Raw genomic sequence first — 18,667 nt, forward strand, 5'->3', positions numbered from 1 at the left:
GGGCAATTTAGAGGGTCGAATTAATGTGGGAGGAAACCGGAGTGCCCTGAGAAAACCCACGCAGAAACATGGAGAACGTGCAAACTCCACGCAGGGAGGGCTGGGATTGAACTCGAGTCTTGAGAACTGTGAGGCCAACGCTTTCCAGCTGATCCACCGTGCCGCCTGGTATTTTCTCCCATTTTTCTGTTTACAATTTGTGGAAGCTCTTGAATATTTCAAAGATTTTAAATTGGATTGTGATCGGGACGCATTGTTAGCCAACTCCCCGTTGAACCATTTTTGGGTCTTTGTCTTCTTGAATAATCCATGATTTTGACCTCAAAGCCAGTTTCTAACCCTGGAAATCCCCGGGTAATGTTCATATTTCATGATGCGTGTGATACACCTCAAGGCCTCCAGTCCCATATGTAGAAAAGCAGCCCCACAGCCTTCCGAATCCTCCACCGTGGTTGCCCGTTTGCATGCTGTTCTTTTCCTCAAAAGACTTCATTGTGCCATCTGTAAATAGTTTGCTTGCATTTACATGACACTCTATTTTGTTTCATCTGGCCATAAAGTACTATCATTTGCTCTTTTTTTGTGTCAAATTCATGTTCTATGTTGAAAAAAAATATCCACTTGATTAATATTCTTCAAGGGGATTCTCCACAATTAGTTCATCCATCCATCCATCCATCCATCCATTGACATTCATTGGTGTCAAACTCGAGGCCCGGGGGACAGATCTGGCCCACCATGCCCCATTTTATGTGTCCCACAAAGGCAAATTGTGTCAACTTCAAGGATTTTTGTTAAAATTTCAAATTGCATTGTCATTAATGACAACTTTTACATATTGCAAGCATTTTTGTGATACCAAAAATGAACAATAGTCGAGAAAAAAAAAACATTTAACTTGATTTCTGATTCCATATCAGTGTAAAGATAAAGAGGCGATTGAACATTTTGATTGTTTCACAAGAGGGAAACCGCAACTACAATTAAAAAATGCCTTTGACACCCCTGATCTACCGTATTGATCCGTCCTACTATTCACCTTGTCCACCTTTCGTGTTCTCTCGTCCCGCTTCCTCCCAGAAACTTCAGCGCTGAAAAGTTGTGCTGACTTTTCGTTGGGCCCGCGAGCGTCAGTCCAATCACTCGGGCAGCGCTGACAAATGCAATAAGCCAAAAGTCTCCCACTAAATGGGTTTTAAGATATTGTATTACTCTGTTTATGTAAGACTGCTTCTTAATTACGGCGCGCGGCCGCGCTTGGCGTCCTCGCGCGGCCGCCTAATTGCTCTTGATAGGCTCGGAAAAGTGACATCATCGCCGCGGTCTGCGGAGGTCACGGCGGGGGTGAGGAGTGAAAAGCGGAGTGAAAAGGAGCCCAAAATAAATCGAAACGAAACGAAGTCCGTCGGCGCTCGACGTAAACGGTTCGGACGTGGAGGAGGTCTGCGGGCTGCTTTTCGACGTCTCACTTGTTTTCGTCGCCGGCTTGAACCGAGAGCACTCGTCGCTTCCCTTTTTTGTTTGCATCATCGCGCCGATATCAAATTTTAGGGAGGCATTTCGACATCGAGGAGCAAAAGTTTGTTTGTTCGCTCGTAGGACGTTGTGGGAACAGTACAATTCGCGGGTCACGCACACGCTCATGTTTGCATAATACTGCGTGTGTGTTTATACTTGACGTATTTTGGATTCATTTCATTCAATTGTAAGTATGCAATATGCAATATGCAAAATGCAATAGAAATTATCAATGCATTTGAGCATGTTCTATTTTATTCAGCAATGTAGTAAATCATCTATTTCAAATAATAATGTATGTACAAACGCATATTCAAAATGGACCGTTATTTATTTTTGATTGTTAATATGAGTAAGGAACAAGGTTGCAAATCAAATTTGCTGAAGAATACGGCGAGCATGTCGCTATTGCCACCTAGTGGTCAGTTTCTTTAGTACACTTTTCAGTACCTTTTAACTAACTTCTGGTCTTTGTTCTGGGCCTGGCTTAATCGAATATCCTCTCATAAATAATATTATTTCTGTTTTTTTTTTTTTTAGCCATGTTGTTTCTCTGAATTTTGTGAGGCATTATTTGCACGTATGTATATATTGTTTAATGCAGGATGTTTCTCCAAATTTCACCAAGCATGAAAGAAAAAGTCAGCAGCATGTTTTAATATTTTCACCAAAAAACCAACGAATAGTTTGCCAAATATGTTTACAATTTTATGATTTGAAAGACAATTTTCCGTGGTAACTTCCCTTTTAACAAAAATATATAACTGAAACACAGCAATAATTGAACCGCATATTCTTATAAAAATCGAAGATCCTTGTTTTTTAATTTTGAAGTTTTTTTTTCATGTAGCAGTTTTCTCCAAATTATGTATATTTTAAATTCATATCGACATTTTTCTCCAAAATTTTTTGAAACTCAAAAGAAGTCACAAGCGTTTTTCGTTAATCCTCTCTTCTTTAAATATTTTCAGAAATTTATTCTGCAAAATTACCCAAAAATTTTTGTCACAAAAATATCCATCCAACATCTCTCCAAATAGTTTATATATATATATATATATATATATATATATGTATGTTTTTTTACACAAATATTTCATAAATTCGTTTCCCCCTTTTACTCTGCTATTTTTTTAAAAATGCATATACTTTATTCTCAAAAAATGTGTAGCATTTCTTTTTTTTTTTATTCAGCATGTGTCTCCATATTTGACTTTTTAAAGTTCTCAGTTCAGCTAGCTTGAAAGAAAAAGTTACCAGCATGTGTCTTCATATTTTGCCCTTTTAAAAAAAGAATATTCTCAAAACACAAATAATTTGCCAATTATTTCTACAATTTCATGTTTTAAAAGACCATTTTCCGTGGCAACTTCACTTTAAAAAAATATGACTGAAACACAGTGATAATTGAACCACATATTCTTATAAAAATTGAAGATCTTTGTTTTTGAGTTTTGAGGGACTTTCATGTACCAGGATTCTCCAAATTATGTATATTTTAAATTCCTATCCAGCATTTTTCTCCAAATTTTGTGAAACTCAAAAGAAGTCACAAGCATTATAATTTTTTCCAACATCTCTCCAAATATATATATATTACCAAAACACAAATATTTCATAAATTCATTTCCCCCCTTTTAGTCTGGTATTTAAAAAAAAATGTATATACTTTATTCTGATAAAATGTGTAGCATCTGTTTTTTTATTCAGCATGCGTCTCCAAATGTTTATCTCCATCCATTCTGTAAAATACCCAACTATATTTTTGCTACATTTTGCGGGCTTTTTTGAAAAGTCCGAGCAGCAAAAAAAAAATTCTGATGAGACAATTAGAATTTGGACAATGCTATATTGTCACTAATCATCAATTAAATAGTATAGCAGCTAGCACATAATGTGAATTTTCTTTGATTCCCGAACACACCAAAATTCAATCGGCTTGGGTTGGGTCGGGTGGTGAGGTCATCCGAGAGAAATACTTTTTAAACACGATAGAATAACACCGTGTTCGTCTCCAATAAAAAATAAGCCGGTACTGCATCTTCAAATTGAAATCTTAAAATCTACAACACAAAGTGCACTTCTGATAAAAACTTTTTTTTCCTTCTTTTTTTCCTCTTTCTTCTGCCACACCAAAAAAAAAAAAGATCGCTACCACATTATAACGTGATATGTTTCTCATTATAATGCGTTAATTACATGTTATAATGTGATTCATTTTCATGTCATAACGTAGATTCGTTTCAACGCACTTGTATGTATTCAGTCAAGCAAAGACAAAGCTACGGAGACCACGTACGGCGATTTATGCCCTTTGCGAGAGTGCATTGGTAATAACTTTATTGCAAAAATACAGGTTCCCTCTTTTCACCTATTTGAAGACACAACTAGCCCCCCCCCCCCGCCCCCTCCCCTTTCGTCTGAAACAAACAAACCGCCTTAAAGCCTCGTCTGGCATTCTCGTCCTTCAGTTTACATTCACTCCTTCTCTCGCCCCCCCCCCCCCCATTTTGTTTTTGTTTTTGCATTCCATTGGTTGAAACTAGAGGGTAAGTCGATGCCGAACAACAAAGTTCACCAGCAGCATTAAACGTGAGATCTCCTCGTGGTGGGCGAGTGATCGTGGGGGTCCTCCGAGGGGGAGGCTCGACTTGCATAGCGGACTCAAGCGCTACAAGTGGGCTACATTCCGACGTGAAACCTCAAAAAAAAAAAAAAAAAAAATCAATAAAAAAAACATCTATGGGACATAATGCCAACCTTTGGTTTTGTTACAACAATCTCTTTTTTTTCTTCACTTTTTTTTCCTTTTCAAATGCACAGCATAAAGCATATCATAAATGTAGCTTTAGTAAAGGGGGGCGGGGGGTGGGGGGCGGCATGACTGTACAACTGACATCTCTCAGCGCGTCGCCGGCTGAAAATAGACCTCTTAAATACAGCGTATAAAGCAACATGTATGTCTCGACCTAATAAATATAATAAAGTCTATCGCAGATTTTTTTTCATTTTTATTTTTTTTATGTGACCTGAGGACCATTTTAAAGTGAAGCAATCATCCCTTTTCCTGTCAAGCATCCCTCCCGGAAAAAAAAAAAAAAGTGCACTTCTACTACCGCAAAGTGCGCTCGAGTCGGAACCTCGTTTCCGCTAATAATAATAATAATAATTCCGCTACATTCGCTCAACTCTGAACTCGTCGCCCCCATCGCTACTCGTGTCAGGGTTTCCCCTAACCTAACTGGTAAAAGTGATCGACATAACTCTAACAGTTAGCAGTCATGTTAAATTTTTAGGGCTAGGCGTGAAACGGTGGATATAAAAAGTCGACACACCCTTGTTCAAATCCCAGGGCTTTGTGATGTTAAATTAGAAAAAAAAAGAGAAACAAGAGCAGGACAAATAATTCCAAAAAACTTTCCCTCCATGAGTGACACCTGTAACATACATAATGCGTCTCCAAATTTGACTTTTTAAAGTTCCCAGTTCAGCAAGCATGAAAGAAAAATGTTAACAACATGTATCTTCATATTTTCCCTTTTTTTAAAAAAAAAATATTCTCGTGACAAATATTTCTACAATTTTATGATTTCAAAGACAATTTTCCGTGGTAAATTCACTTTTTAAAAAAGAAAACTATCTCTGAAACACAGCGATAATTGAACCATATATTCAAATTGAAGATCTTTGTTCTTGAGTTTTGAAGGTTAATAATAATAATTATTATAGAAACTTAAATTATATAATAATAATATAATAATGATATTGTCTTGTTTTTAACTTTTTGAAGATAATACTGATAATAATTATTATTATTTTATCTTCAAAAAGTTAAGAACAAGACAATATTATTATTATTATATAATTATTATATAGTTAAGTTTCTCTGGTGTTTATTATTGACATATTTCCCTTCTTCTTCTTCTACTATATTATATATATATATATATATATAATTATTATTGTTATAAAATTATTATTATATAATTACGTTTCTCAGGTGTTTATTATTTACATATTTCCCTTCTTATTATTATCAGACTATATTATATATGATACTTATTATTGTTATAATATTATTAGTATTATATAATTACGTTTCTCAGGTGTTTATGATTTGCACATTTCCTTTCTTGACTAGATTTTTTTTTTCAAAATAGGTCCTAAGTCCTATTGATTGTATAAAATGTTTTCCCAAATGATTTATGATTTTAATTTCACATCAAACTGGCATATGAGCACAGACCCGCAGAGTTTTCATATCCACCGCATGTAACCTGAAGCGTGCCGGGTTCGACTAATGTATGCAACCTTAGCCCAAAGCCTAACCCGAGACATTATTAACTCTAAAACGACAAACCCTTCATATTTGGAAGGAAATATAGTAACATAAAAATAAATTAAATGAAAAAAAAGTGCCAGGAAGTAAAAGGTTTAACGGAGTCGGTGCTTTTCTTGTTCAACCTCCCGGTAGAAACGGGAGAGCTGTCATTCCATGTAGGAGAGGGTTCTAGTAAAGTCAAAAGGAAGAAGGGGGGCCCAAAGGACGTCCAGCTTCGACACTTGTGAAGTGCACCCCCACTTCTATATTGAATATTCATTAACATTCCTTAAGGTCTATTTGTTTACATACAGAGTTCATACATGTTTCTTGTACGCGGCCACGGGCAAGAAACAAACAAAAAAGTGACAATATGGCTGTCTATTAGAGAAACAGTTCCGCTGCTACTTGTGTGCGTCCGCCAGGAAATGCCCGTGAAGAAAGGAGAAGAGGCGTGGCTACTCTGTGCGCCCCCCGAGAAAGTGTCGCAAGGGGAGGGGGGGGGCAACAACAGGAAGAGTTTGAGGTGTTCGGGGTCAAGAGTGACTGCATAGACAGAATAGTGGAGAGGGGGGGGGGGCAAAGCAGGGGCCTGGGGGGGGGGGTGTTATGTTGCGCTGCAGGTGTGTGCGTGCGTGTGTTTGCGTGTGAGCGGCGTTCTGGGGGAGGGTCGTCATCTGTCCGTTAATCCTCATCCGGGGCGCCATGAGAGCTCAGTGAGGCCGAGCGGGACCCTGGTCCGGGGAAAGCTTGACCCCCGTCAGACACAGCCAGAAACTCCCGGCGCTGCCCGACAACTCCTAAAAAAAAACACAGAGGACATTTCTTTGCCCAAGTGTAATGTCGCATCAGTTAAAGTCATCCATATGACGCGACTTCAAGAGTGCGTTCATCCTTTCTGTTTTAAGATATTTGTCTCCATCTTGTGGCAGCCAAAGGTAATTACATTCCAATTTTGGGGCGTGCAGTTATTCACGGATTTTCCCCATTTGCAACAGGGCTCGGTCCCTACACGCAGCAAATAGCGGAGGGTTCAAGATATATTGACTTTTTAAAAATGTTATTTTTTTTCTTTAAATGCTAAGCAAATGTTAAGAACCCAGATGAATATTTTCAAAAATAAAAGGGGGAAAATCTTTTGGAAATAAAATGTACATTTTATTATTTTCCCAAAAAGAGAGTAAAGTAAAATGATATATCTTTTGGGAATAAAATGTATATAATTTTTTTAAAAGAATGAAGCTGTTTTTTGGTGTATGGTTTTTTTTTTTTTTTTAGAAAATTATTTTCAAGAAGCAAAGTACCGTAATTCCTGACATACAGATCTCATCTGGTTATAAGCCTCACGAGCGCTAACGCTAGCGCTACCATTAAACTCTTTGTACAGAGGCTTATAACCTGGTGTACTTATGCTATCGTGGTGCTAACACTAGCACCACGCTTACGCTAATGCTAACGCTAACACTAGCGCCATGCTAACACTAACACTAGCGCCGCATCACCACGTAAACTGCAGGCTTGAAAGCGTGTGAAAAAAACTGCGGCGGAAATCACAGTTCTATATCTTGAGTTTAAAAAGTCGAAATGCTTTGAGAGTTAAGTATCTTTTAATCATAATCTTCCTCACTCCCTCCATTAGATCAAGAAATGGAATGTACATAGTTCCGGAGTCTGGGGGTGCAACTCAGTGAGACGTTTACCTGTGAATCAGAGGAGCGTGGTGGTGATGACAGAGTGTTGTTGATGAAGAGGATGGAGGAGGTGACGGTGGCGGAAGAGCGACAGGGACTCAGGACAGAGGGAACAAGCAATGGGGGGAGGAGGCACTGACATCAGCCCGCTTCGCCTTGGAGACGAGACGGAATGAGAAGAAGAAGAAGAAGAAGAAGGAGGAGGAGCCAGCGAGAGCAGAGATTGAGACAAAAGATACGAGGAGGGAAGCGGCGTGCGTTGTCACGGTGAGCCACAAGGGGGCGGCGGATCACTCACAAAGCTGCGGGTGGCGGTCAGGCGGGCGTGGTGCGGGGTCACCACCACCGTGCCGCTAAGGCTGCGTCCCATTCGCCTCGGGTTGTCCCCGTCGTCGTTTGGTGCCGCCCCCAAGCGCAGACCCTGCAACATCATCGGCTGCACAGGGAGAGAGCGTTACCGCGTCAGTTATGAGGTGGGGGGGGGGGTGCACAGGGGAGGGGTCACCTTGTTGAGGTAGGTGGGGGTGCTGGCGCCGTCCGGCCCAAACACGCTCCTCTCCATGTCTGCGTTGGGGGTTCTGGAGCGCCCTTGCCCTCCCACCCTGGAGATGAGCCGCTCTGACGGGCTGCATCCTGCACAGGAAGAACCGCCATATTAGGAATGGTAGTTGGGGGGGGGGGGGGACCACAAATGGCTGCGATGTCTCGTCTGCAAGATGGCGTTTATTACTAAACATACATTGTATGTTCACTGGTGCACTGAGTAACCGATGTTTGTAACTCGAAACTGTCCGCACGAGTCACATCGCAGGGTCTGCTGCGATGGTGGTGTTTTGGAGTATACGGTGAATCAACTGTCACGTTCAAATTGACTGGCAAAGGGACCTGTTTGGGCTTGCTGATAGAATTTCCTTTTTCGCTCTTCGGAACGAAACATGGCAGGTATGTGTTTAGTAATTTATTGAGTTTGATTCTTTCCTTTTGAAGTGACCTTTGACTTTTGAAGGGTAATGTGGGCGTATGCGTGTACCTGTCCTTCCAGCCTGCAGACTGGCCTGGTAAAGGCTGTCAAGCTCTGTGAGCTCCGGCTCGTCGTGGTCGCAGCTGCCGGGATCGCCGCGTTGCTCCGATGCACGCTGGGAGTTGTTGTTCCCCCGAGCGGGGTGCCGACCGGGCCTGGCCGCTTGCGCCGGGATGGCGCCGTAGCGGTCCGGGGGGGTGTCATAGGGCGTCACCATGGCGTCGGGGCGATCTAAACTCCAGCAAGACCAGTGGCGGGTGGTGCCGTCGGACGGCGGCCGTGGCTGAGGGGCGGGGGCGGGCTGGGGAGGCTGCAAGAGGGGGGCGATAGGCTTTGTGACGGGGGGCGGAGGAGGAGGTGGAGGAGGGGGGGGCGTGACGGGCGCCTCGCAAAAGCGCAGTGGGAGAGACGGCAGGGAAATGGCCAAGTGCCTCCCCAGGGGTCTGACGCTCACCCCCCCGGCCTGCAGCAACTCGCACAGCCTCACCCCACCACCGCTGCTGTCACTGGTGGGGGCGCACGGGTGGGGGATGCTGAGGGTGAGCGCTGGATGGGGAGGAGCCGGCGGGTGGCGATAGGGTGGGGGGTCCTGGCCCGGGGCTGCGTCCTGATTGGCCGCCTGGTCCTTCTCCTCCTCCTCCTCCTTCTCCTGATTGGGTGTCAGCAGTACTTGGACCGAGCCAGGCTGTTCACTGGAGGGAGGGGGGAACGCAAAAAAAAAACAGGTGTAGTGACGTCAGGTGCTTTGAGGGAAGGTCACAAAACGCGCACAATGCTGTAAACACACACACGTACACACAATTCCTGATGGCAGCATATCGTGCACTTTCATCACACTTTCATCCAAACAAAGCAGCGCGCCGACGTCGTACGTCAAAGTAATCCGCCCTCAGCACGCCACCGTATCACATTATTGATTTACATGCAGGCAAATGATGAATGCGCGACATTCCCGAATCCTATTTGTGAGTCTTCTCAGTGTGCGTGTGTGTGATGGAAAAGCTCGTGCATCAATTTTTGCATTTTTTTTTTTTGTGTGAGCGAGCGCACGTGCCAGCCCCCCTCCTCCCCGCACCAACTCTTTTCAGCTCTAGTAATTACCCAGCAGGCTTTGCAGCCGCCTGCTGTACATCAGTCGTTTGCGTTGATCGATACAAGAAGTTGGAAGAGGTGGAAAGTCAAATAAAACAATAATAAAAAAAAAAAGAGCACCAAGCATTTTCGTCCTGCGAGCATTTTGGCTTGAAAAGTACGTATGATTAAGTGATGAAAGTATTTAGTAAAACACTAAAGCCTCACTAGTATACAGTGGAACTTTATATAATGTTACGTTTATATTTATTTTATGTGCAAGTCCACGTCACAATAAATAACAGCCTCCCAAAGTTTTTATTTTTACCCCTTAAAAATGTATTTTTTTTAAATTAGAAATATTAAATTAAAAAAATTTGCATACTAAATAAAAAAAATTAAAAACCTTTTACATATTTTGGTTAGATTTTATCAGGTTAAACTTAGATTACTTTTTTCAGGGCAAAGAAACGTTTTCGGAAATAAGTATAACATTCTTATTTAGTTTTGTGCAAAAAATGGTTTGCTTTCCTACAAAAATAATGGTATGAGTTTTAATTTTTTTAATTTTGTCATTAATTTTTGTTTTTACATCAAAAAATGTCAAAATGTGAGTTCACATTGCTGTCCAAAAAATAGGAATCTCCCTTTTTTTTAAATGTAGAACCATTATTAGAAAGAAAATATGAAAAGAAAATTTGTTCTTACATTTACTTGCATTTTTTTAACACAAAATGTTACACACTTTGTTTTTATTTTTCAAGGAACCAATATATCAGAAATATATATAAAAAAATGTTAATTTAGTTTTCTACTTTAAAAAATGTGCTAAATATTCAAAACATTCAAAGTGTCTACAAAACACTAAAGCCTCAGTAGTATACAGTAGAACATGTGATTCATTTCTGCCAATTAGCAAAATGAACTGTATATATTATTATGTTGATATTTATTTTATGTGCAAGTTCACATCACACTCAATAAATAGGAATCTCCCAAAATTATTTTCACCCCCTTTTTAAAAATAACATGTATTTTTCAAATTAAAAACTTTAAATTAAAAAAATTAAGAAATGTTGCATCCAAAATTTAAAAAAAAATTATATACTGTCTAGATTTTTTCACGTTAAAATTAGATTTTTTTCAGGGCAAAGAAATGTTTTCAGAAATAAGTATAAAATCTTAGTTTTCTACTAAAAAATGTTTGCTTTCCTACAAAATTATGGTATACATTTTAAATAATTTGTCACTTTTTTTTACATCAACTTGAAAATATGTGGGTTCGTGTTGCTGTCCAAAAAATAGCAGGAGTTTCAATTTTTTTCATTTTTAACCGTTTTAGTTCTAACATTTATTTTCATTATTATTATTATATTTGCATGTTTGTATTATTATTATTTTTTTACATTAAAAGTTTTAGTTTTCAAGGAATATCTCATATATATAAAAATTTTAATTTAGTTTTCTACTTAACAAATGTTAAATATTCAAAACATTCAAAGTGTTTACATTTGATAGTTGTATTTTTACTTAGTAAAAAAAAATGTATTCACAAATGTTTAAAACACAAGTTTAAATTGCTACATATTTTTCCATAACATTATGTTTTATTTACGTTCCAAGCAGTATGAGAGAGAGAGTTTTGGGGTTGGGAAAAAAAAAAGGAGAGAGAGCAGGCTCAAAGTCTAAATTTCATAAGTCAGTTTCTCTCCAAACAAACTGACACACTGCAACCCTCGGGCACAGCAACAAAACACACAACATCACACAAAAAAACAGCACGACTGCCATTGCACGACACGGAACAGAGAGGGAAAGCGGGGAAGCACGGATAGACAAAAAAATATAAATATAGAAATTAGTATAAATAAAATGTAAAAAAATACAACTCTTTCTGAGCCCAGGCAAACAAGGCAAACACAGCAGGATGTGCACACAAACAACACACACACACACACAGGACTCCAGTGGGATTGCGGTGGGAGGCAGGGGGGGTGTTTGTGGGTCACAGTGGCGGTGCGTATACCTGCGAGGCCCCTGTGGGCGGGGGGCGCTTCCTGACTCCCGCCGCTGCACTTCCTGTTCCTGCCTGCCTTTGAGCGGACCGCCAGCGCTCCTCACGCACGCGGCTACGGCCGAGCCGCTCGGAGCGCTGGCCTCGTGCGGGGGTCTGAGCACAGCTGGACCCGCGACAAGGGGAGGGGTAGAGGAGGGAGGGGGGGGGGTTCGAGAGGACAGAGTGATGAGGAAAAAGAGAAGAAGAGGATGACAAAGGAGGAGAGAGAGAAGCAGAGAGAGTGGTTATGTTTTGTTATATGAGGAGGGTTCGGCGGGTGGGGGGGGGGTCGTCTTGCGTACTGCTGCTCTGCAAAGGGGGTGAGGCCACGGGTGGGCAGTGTGGCCCACAGGCCTGCACGGTGGTTTTATCCGGCCCACCGAGCATTAACGAGAGTCCTGTCGGCGTATTTGTTGCAATAATTGAGCAAGCGTTTCCTCCCCATAAAATGGCTTCGTAGAAATCCATCATTTTACATTCATTTATCTTATTAAATAATTCATTGTTAAGGTTAAAAAAATGGATGTCTTGAGAATTTCACATTATTATTCTCTTATCTAATTAAATTAATGGTTAATTAATTTGGGAATGATGAAATGAAAAACATATTACTGAAATACATTTTATAAAACCATGTATTAACAAATTGTGTAAGAAAAATGTATTCGTTTTTATTAATAGTTTTTTTTTCAATAGTTAGTTTTTAATCATTGAAAAAACTACAAATATACATTTATTTAGTCAAATGATTAGTGGTTAATAAAAAGTCACTTTTAAAATTTGTATCATGAACTACTTGTAATTGGTCATGGATTTATTGTTTTTCAAATTTTAGATACTTAAAAAATATTTTAATAAATAATTGGCAGTTTAAAATGTGTTTATCCTTTTTGGTTTCATTCCCCTAACTCATGGATAATTTTTAGGTGAATTCGTATGCAGTTCACTTATTTTTTTTAATAAATTATTGATTAAAAATGTTTATGTATTCATTCATTTTAATCATTTTTTCATTTTAAATTGATTTTCAGTTTTAATAAAAAATAAAAACTGGTAAATAGTGAGAAACAATTTTGCATGAGCTTTAATTTATTTCAGCAAATAGGGAGAATTTATTAATATTTTTATCTCAATAAATAATTGGTGTATTGATTCATTGTAAATGAAATTTATAAGAAAATAAGCAAATTTACATTTCAATATCTATTTGGTAAGTCTATTCTAAATATTACAAGTAAAAAAATTAGAATCGATAAATATTTTTCTGTTTTAAAAAATATATTTAGCTTCCATATTTTGTCATAAAATCATAATTTTTACCTCATCAATCAAAAAACTCAAGGTCAAGCGCCAATTCGACCTTCTTGGTGTTTTGCCCTTGGAGGGGCCTCGAACGCACACCCATACGGATGGCGTACCCCGAAGCAAACACTTTAGCGTGCCGATGGCGAAGCCATCTGTCCGCTCGCTTGCCGTCCTCGCACTTCATCAAGGTTGCTTGTACTCACAGCGGCGTGCGCGCGCCTGCCTGCCTGCGTGCGCCCGTGTTTCACTTTCATCAACACGCTAAAGCACACATACGTACAAGGGAGGACTGACAGGCCACAAATCTAATAATCCCGCGTACAGATTTACTTAGTGCTGAGCCGCTGGCGGTGGGGGTGTGGTGGTGGTGGTGGTGGTGGTGGGGGGTTCACACCTGCAGTTCAGGAAAGGCACACACACACACACACACACACACGCGAAACACACAAATGCATGCTGTTCTGTCTCCGTGAGGACCACTTTTCGTCGTTCCTGAGCTAGAGGCCCCAAACATACATAGATACATACAGTACACATCCTTAAAGCCCCACTGTCATGAAATGCATGATTTTAATGTGTTATTAATGAAAAAACCGGCAGCCAGGATAGACCCATCCGTTTTTTCACCTCAAAACATGATTTTGATGTATATGACTTTTTGTAACTCTCGCCATGAAAATCCTCTCGAGGGATTTGTTTTCGAGAAGAAGCAGGAAGTGATGTACATGGAAGGACCGCCCTCAAGTGGACTCGTTTGTTTCTACTACTTTTACCTGCTGGAAGGTAGCTCGTTGTTCCTTCGTGTTAGCCAAAATGCCGGCTCGTTGCATTGATGGATATTGCTCGAGCACTCGGGAGGATGGATTCGCTCTTCGTACTTTTCCAAAAGACCCGGTTCGTCGTGAAAAATGCATTGCACAGGTGCAAAGGACAAGAGCTTCGTGGGTTCCAAATGACAGGTAGGTGTGTATACAGCTACTAAAAAAAAAAAAACAATAGTTGGGTGGTGGGGTGGGGGTGCGGAATCCATAAATCGGGGGTGCTAAATGTGTCTGTATGCGTCGGAAGGCTTCCGTGCAGCAGTCACTGAAGGACGGCCTCCCCAGGTCTTGTGGCTCACCGCCGGCCTTGTCGACAAGGCTTCGGCTGGGGTGGCTCGTCTCTGCCGCGGAAGTGGATGGGAGGGGGAGGCGGTTTGACCGCGGCGGCGTCGTCGCTCGAGGTAGGAATGTATAGAGCTAGTAAAAAAAAACAATAGTTGGGGGGTGGGGGGGGCGTAATCCTCTCAGAACCTAACAAAAGATCCGCATCCGTAAGTCAGGGGTGCTAAATGTGTCGTCACTAGCAGCTGAGTGCACCATCGTCAGCCGAAGCCGTGATTGGCTCATCCTGGACAGCGGCGTTGTTGTCGCTCACAGCGGACTACGTTCCATATTGTCATACTGTCGGCGAGTCTGTTTTTAGTTAGAAGTGATCCACATATCATCTAAATATGGCTCGAAACGATAGGGTAACATTGCCCCCGGTCACTTCACTCGATTGTAAGATCTTCTCTTCGAAAAGAGCTTCCGTGTCCCATAGCAAGTGCCACTATTTAGTAGCGCATTTTTTTTTCCCGTATAGACATTGGAGTGAATAATGTTATATGTATTTTTCACGACAATGTCTATTTTAGAATGTTTATAGGCATGGCAGTGGGGCTTTAAAACCATGCGAGGACCACATTCACACACTCACATACGTCTTTATGCCCGTGTGGGGACCAGGGGCGTGCAAAAGTGCCTTGTTTGCACGTAAGGGCTTGGCTGATGATCCTTGAAAACGGATTGTCGACGGGGTTGGTGTGAGGAGGTGCAGATGGAAATTTTCAGCCCGGAATGACGTATTTCATCAACATTTGGTTGGTTGGCTGGCCACCCGTCCCCTTGAGGATTTCCCCCCTGAACGCGGTATTTGGTATTGTCCCCCAGCACACACTCAAGGCATTTTGCACCACTTCTCTTCCAGCTGGAAGAGTGCAAAAATGTGTCATTAGAGGGGAGTAGAGCATCAATACTGTCACTTCTCATTTCCAAACACACACACAAATCCATAACGCAGTACCAAATGCGCGTATGAGAAGGGAGGATATTTCCTCACCGCGGCAAATCTCGTCACGACAAGATTATTCTGCTCGTTAATTCACGCGGCTCGCATTCTTTTTAATGAAGTCCCGCAAATGCGATGCCAGCGTGCCGGCTTCCATTTATCATTGAGTCATTTTAGAGGCGCCACTCAAGGAATTATTTTTTATTCACATGCTTCATGTGTCCGTGGCACATGAAATGTAATTATCTGAAAATGTATTACCGTGTGTTTGAAGCTAACTTTTCGCTGTTTAAAACGGCTCTCGGTTTGAGAATCTATTCAGTACTCATAAGATTTATTGTTCATGGACAACAAAACTACCGTAATTTCCGGCCTACAAGCCGTGACTTTTTCCACACGCTTTCAACCCTGCGATTTATGCGGTGGTGTTGCTAATTTGTGCGGGTTTTTTTCTAACGGCCGCAAGGGTGCACTCGAGCGGAAAAGGTAAAAGTGAGACCGCTGGAATATATGTGCCGAGGAAGTGACTTTTACCGGTCAGGGTCTGTTAGCGCTGCGCTAGTGTGTTACTGCCGCGTCTCAATGATTTTTATCTAACCTTTGAGTGTTAGCTTGGCGGCACTACCGTTAGCATTGGTGGCGTTAGCATTAGCATTAGCGCAGCGGCACTACTGTTAGCATTAGCACGGCAGAGCTAGCGTTAAACTCTGTGTACCGTCTTTCTTTGTAAATATGTCGTGTTTCAATGTGGGCACTTGCGGCTTTTACACAGCTGTGGCCTATGTATGTACCAAATGGTATTTCCTTTACAAATGTACTGGTTGAGGCTTATAACCAGGTGCGGTACTTGAGGCCCGTCTACCACTATCCACCCAAAAAAGGAAAGAAAATGCTTGGTGGTGCGCAAATGCGTACTGATACAATCCAATCTGGTGCGCTTTTGATATCTTCAATGCGTGTGCACCCCTGACTATTATATCGATATCAGAAGCTAATGCTAATCTCTGCTAACACAGCAGCTTCGCTTACCTTTTGGCATTCGACACGATAGTGTGACTGGGTTGTTTGTTTTCCCACTGGACCTAACTATTGTATACAATTATTTAAAAAAGTCAATATAATATGTTCCCCTTTAATACCTGCAAAACGGTGGATTTAAGGATTATTTCTTTTTTTATTAAAAAAAAAAAGGGGATTAAAGGGCTTCATTTTCATTTGCCGTCGAAATCCACATTTTGCACTTGCTCCGCTCGCACTCACTCCATCTGAAAATCAGCGCGACGTGGGGGTTGGGCACCATGCGCGTTTTTGCGATCGTGAGTTATAGCAACAAAAATCAGAGCGGCGGGTTACCGGATGGAGAGACGGATGAGCAGATGGGGGTGAGGACGAGAGAGGAGGTCAGACAGACATTTGCATATTCGAGAGACCTCGCAGCTAAGCAGCACGCTCGAAAATTCATCAGGTTTGAGTGACTGCCCCCAGACGGGGTCTTGGTCGTACCCTGGTGCTGGAGCTGATCCAGGTCCATGAATTTGCTGGGTTTGGGGTTGAATCCCATGGCGGCCTCCTGCTCCGCCTCCTTGCGCCTCTTCTGCTCCTGCTGACGGGCTCTCCTGGCCACCTCCTCCTGGAGCTCGTCCAGCTCGCTGCGCCCTGAGGCTGACCGATCAGTGCCGGGTTAGGACTTGGGACTTGCTTAGCGAAAACGAAAAAAAAACACTCAACGCGATTTAGACTTGGTATTCGTGAGAGTTGATTTAGACTTGAGCTGCAGCATACGACTTGACGGTCGAAAATCTCCATTTTCCAGAAAATGTACCTTTTTTTTTTTTTTTTGATTTTATGGGGGAGGACTTGAGCAGTCCACTTTTAGTTTCACTGAATCCGAGACTAGTGCAAGCATTACCGGCGTTGGTGGCACCAGGACAGCGAGGCGAGGGCAGCTCCTGCAAGATAGCGCCGCTGCTCTTTGACTTGGGCACCGAGCGCCACGAGGGTCCCGACAAAAGCGGCCGTTTGTGTTGACCCACCTCCCTGAGGAGCAAAAGAAGGTGTTGATTGTTTTGTAACCGTGCTACTGGGGTGTTTTCCTACCTGTCAGGGCTGCTGCTGTTCCGTTCGCTGCTTTCGTAGCCGCTCTCCATTCTCTGTATCAGGCGAGGCTGGTGCTCCACGCCACTAAGGGGCGGTGGGGGTGGGGGGCCCAACGTGCGTCCCAGGGACCTGGGCTTCCCGACCAGCCCGAATCTCGCCTCCGGCTCGGCGACCTCCCTGCGCTCTGCCGGTTGTGAACTTCGGGGTGTGGGGGTGGTGGCCCGGACACAGGGGAAAGGTGGCTGGGGTGGCGGCGGGTGAGAAGGTCCTGGCAGGGTGTGGTAGCCCTGAGAACAGATCCGCTGATTTTGGCCCGAGAAGATGCTGTCGATGTTCAGGGCTTCTCTCCGGGGCCTCCAGGTGGGCCGGTAGCAGCCACCGGAGGAACTGAACCACAAATAGAAATCTTGTCAGCTACCCCTTCCTCTGTCAGTCTTTCTTCCCACGTCTCATCTCATAATTTACTCATTACAACAAAATGTTTTTTTTTTTCCAAGTATCGCCTTGAAATGTACTTGGTACAAGACTGTCGGCACCTGGACTTGCTCTCGCTGCTGGTGCTCTCATCCTCCCAGTGAGGCCCCCCGACCCCGCTCTCGCAGCCCCCCACCCCCGAAGAGGAGGAGGAGGATAGGGGCCGAGAGGAGGACGAGGAGGAGGTGAGCGGCCGGCGGGACGAGAGCAGGAAGACGGCCGTCTCCTTGTAGTCCTGCAGGGGGGGAGAGGGAGGCCGGGGAGGACCCTCCACTGCTGACTCTGGTCGAAGGTAGAATGATATCATTAGGGGGGGAAGGATCTTAAATATAGTCGTGATTATAATTATCCAAGCTATTAAAGAAATAAAGTGTCTGAACGCTTCATTCTTATCTCTAACAGATTTTAGTATAATTCTGGGGGATTGTCACATGTTACCAGTTCTTAGCCAAAATGCCACAATGGAAACATGCGATGGATTTAGTGAAGTGTGAAAGGTTTTAAGAAGGTTTTTAAAAAAGTAATAAGGTTTCAAGGTAGGTTTCGATTGGGTCTTAAAGCCTTGTGATGGTTTTACAGACGTTTCAAGCCTGGGCAGGATTTCATGCATAGGTTAGACACACACTGTATGTCGTCGTCCACCTAAAACTACCGCAAAGAATTTAGCAGTACCTCTGCTGTCAGCAGCGAGCGACGGTGTTCCGAGATCGTAGTTGCAGACCACCGTGGTCTGGGAGTCGCTGGACAGGTGGCTCCCCGTGGACTGGTGCAGCGGCCGGCTGCGGCAGCCCCGGTGGCTTGAGCTGTCCGTCGACGAGTCCGTGCGGGTGTCGCTGGAAATGGACGGCTCCCGGCCTGAAGAGAAAGATCCATGTCGGATAATCCCCCCAGCTTCCATATGTTTCGGGGAAATGATGCCACGGGGATTAGGAGATTGAAAGTCAAACTCCGGATGATCGACGCAAGATCGTAATCCAAGAGCGGGCTGAAGGGGGGCGCATTTGGGTTTTAAAAACCGACAGAAC

General features: G+C 42.7%; 1 protein-coding gene across 7 annotated transcripts in view; it reads right to left on the reverse strand.

The window, feature by feature from the left end:
• Positions 1–2,065: 2,065 nt before the first annotated feature.
• usp54b (ubiquitin specific peptidase 54b) overlaps positions 2,066–18,667 on the reverse strand; it is a 46,398-nt gene continuing 29,796 nt past the window's right edge. For 5 of the 7 annotated variants that reach the window (XM_061810684.1, XM_061810685.1, XM_061810682.1 and 2 more), the window contains 10 exons: positions 18,315–18,497; positions 17,705–17,924; positions 17,169–17,555; positions 16,981–17,108; positions 16,575–16,733; positions 11,649–11,802; positions 8,561–9,243; positions 8,036–8,163; positions 7,829–7,966; positions 2,066–6,639 (listed from right to left, as the gene is read on the reverse strand). In XM_061810684.1, the coding sequence (XP_061666668.1) occupies positions 6,553–6,639; positions 7,829–7,966; positions 8,036–8,163; positions 8,561–9,243; positions 11,649–11,802; positions 16,575–16,733; positions 16,981–17,108; positions 17,169–17,555; positions 17,705–17,924; positions 18,315–18,497 (2,267 nt within the window). In that variant the 3' untranslated portion in view covers positions 2,066–6,552. Of the gene's footprint in view, positions 6,640–7,539; positions 7,686–7,828; positions 7,967–8,035; positions 8,164–8,560; positions 9,244–11,648; positions 11,803–16,574; positions 16,734–16,980; positions 17,109–17,168; positions 17,556–17,704; positions 17,925–18,314; positions 18,498–18,667 lie in introns of all 7 variants that reach the window. The other 2 variants (XR_009793648.1, XM_061810686.1) reach the window with 2 other exon arrangements.

This window comes from Syngnathoides biaculeatus, chromosome 22, assembly GCF_019802595.1.
Source record: "Syngnathoides biaculeatus isolate LvHL_M chromosome 22, ASM1980259v1, whole genome shotgun sequence".
Lineage (NCBI taxonomy): Eukaryota > Metazoa > Chordata > Actinopteri > Syngnathiformes > Syngnathidae > Syngnathoides > Syngnathoides biaculeatus.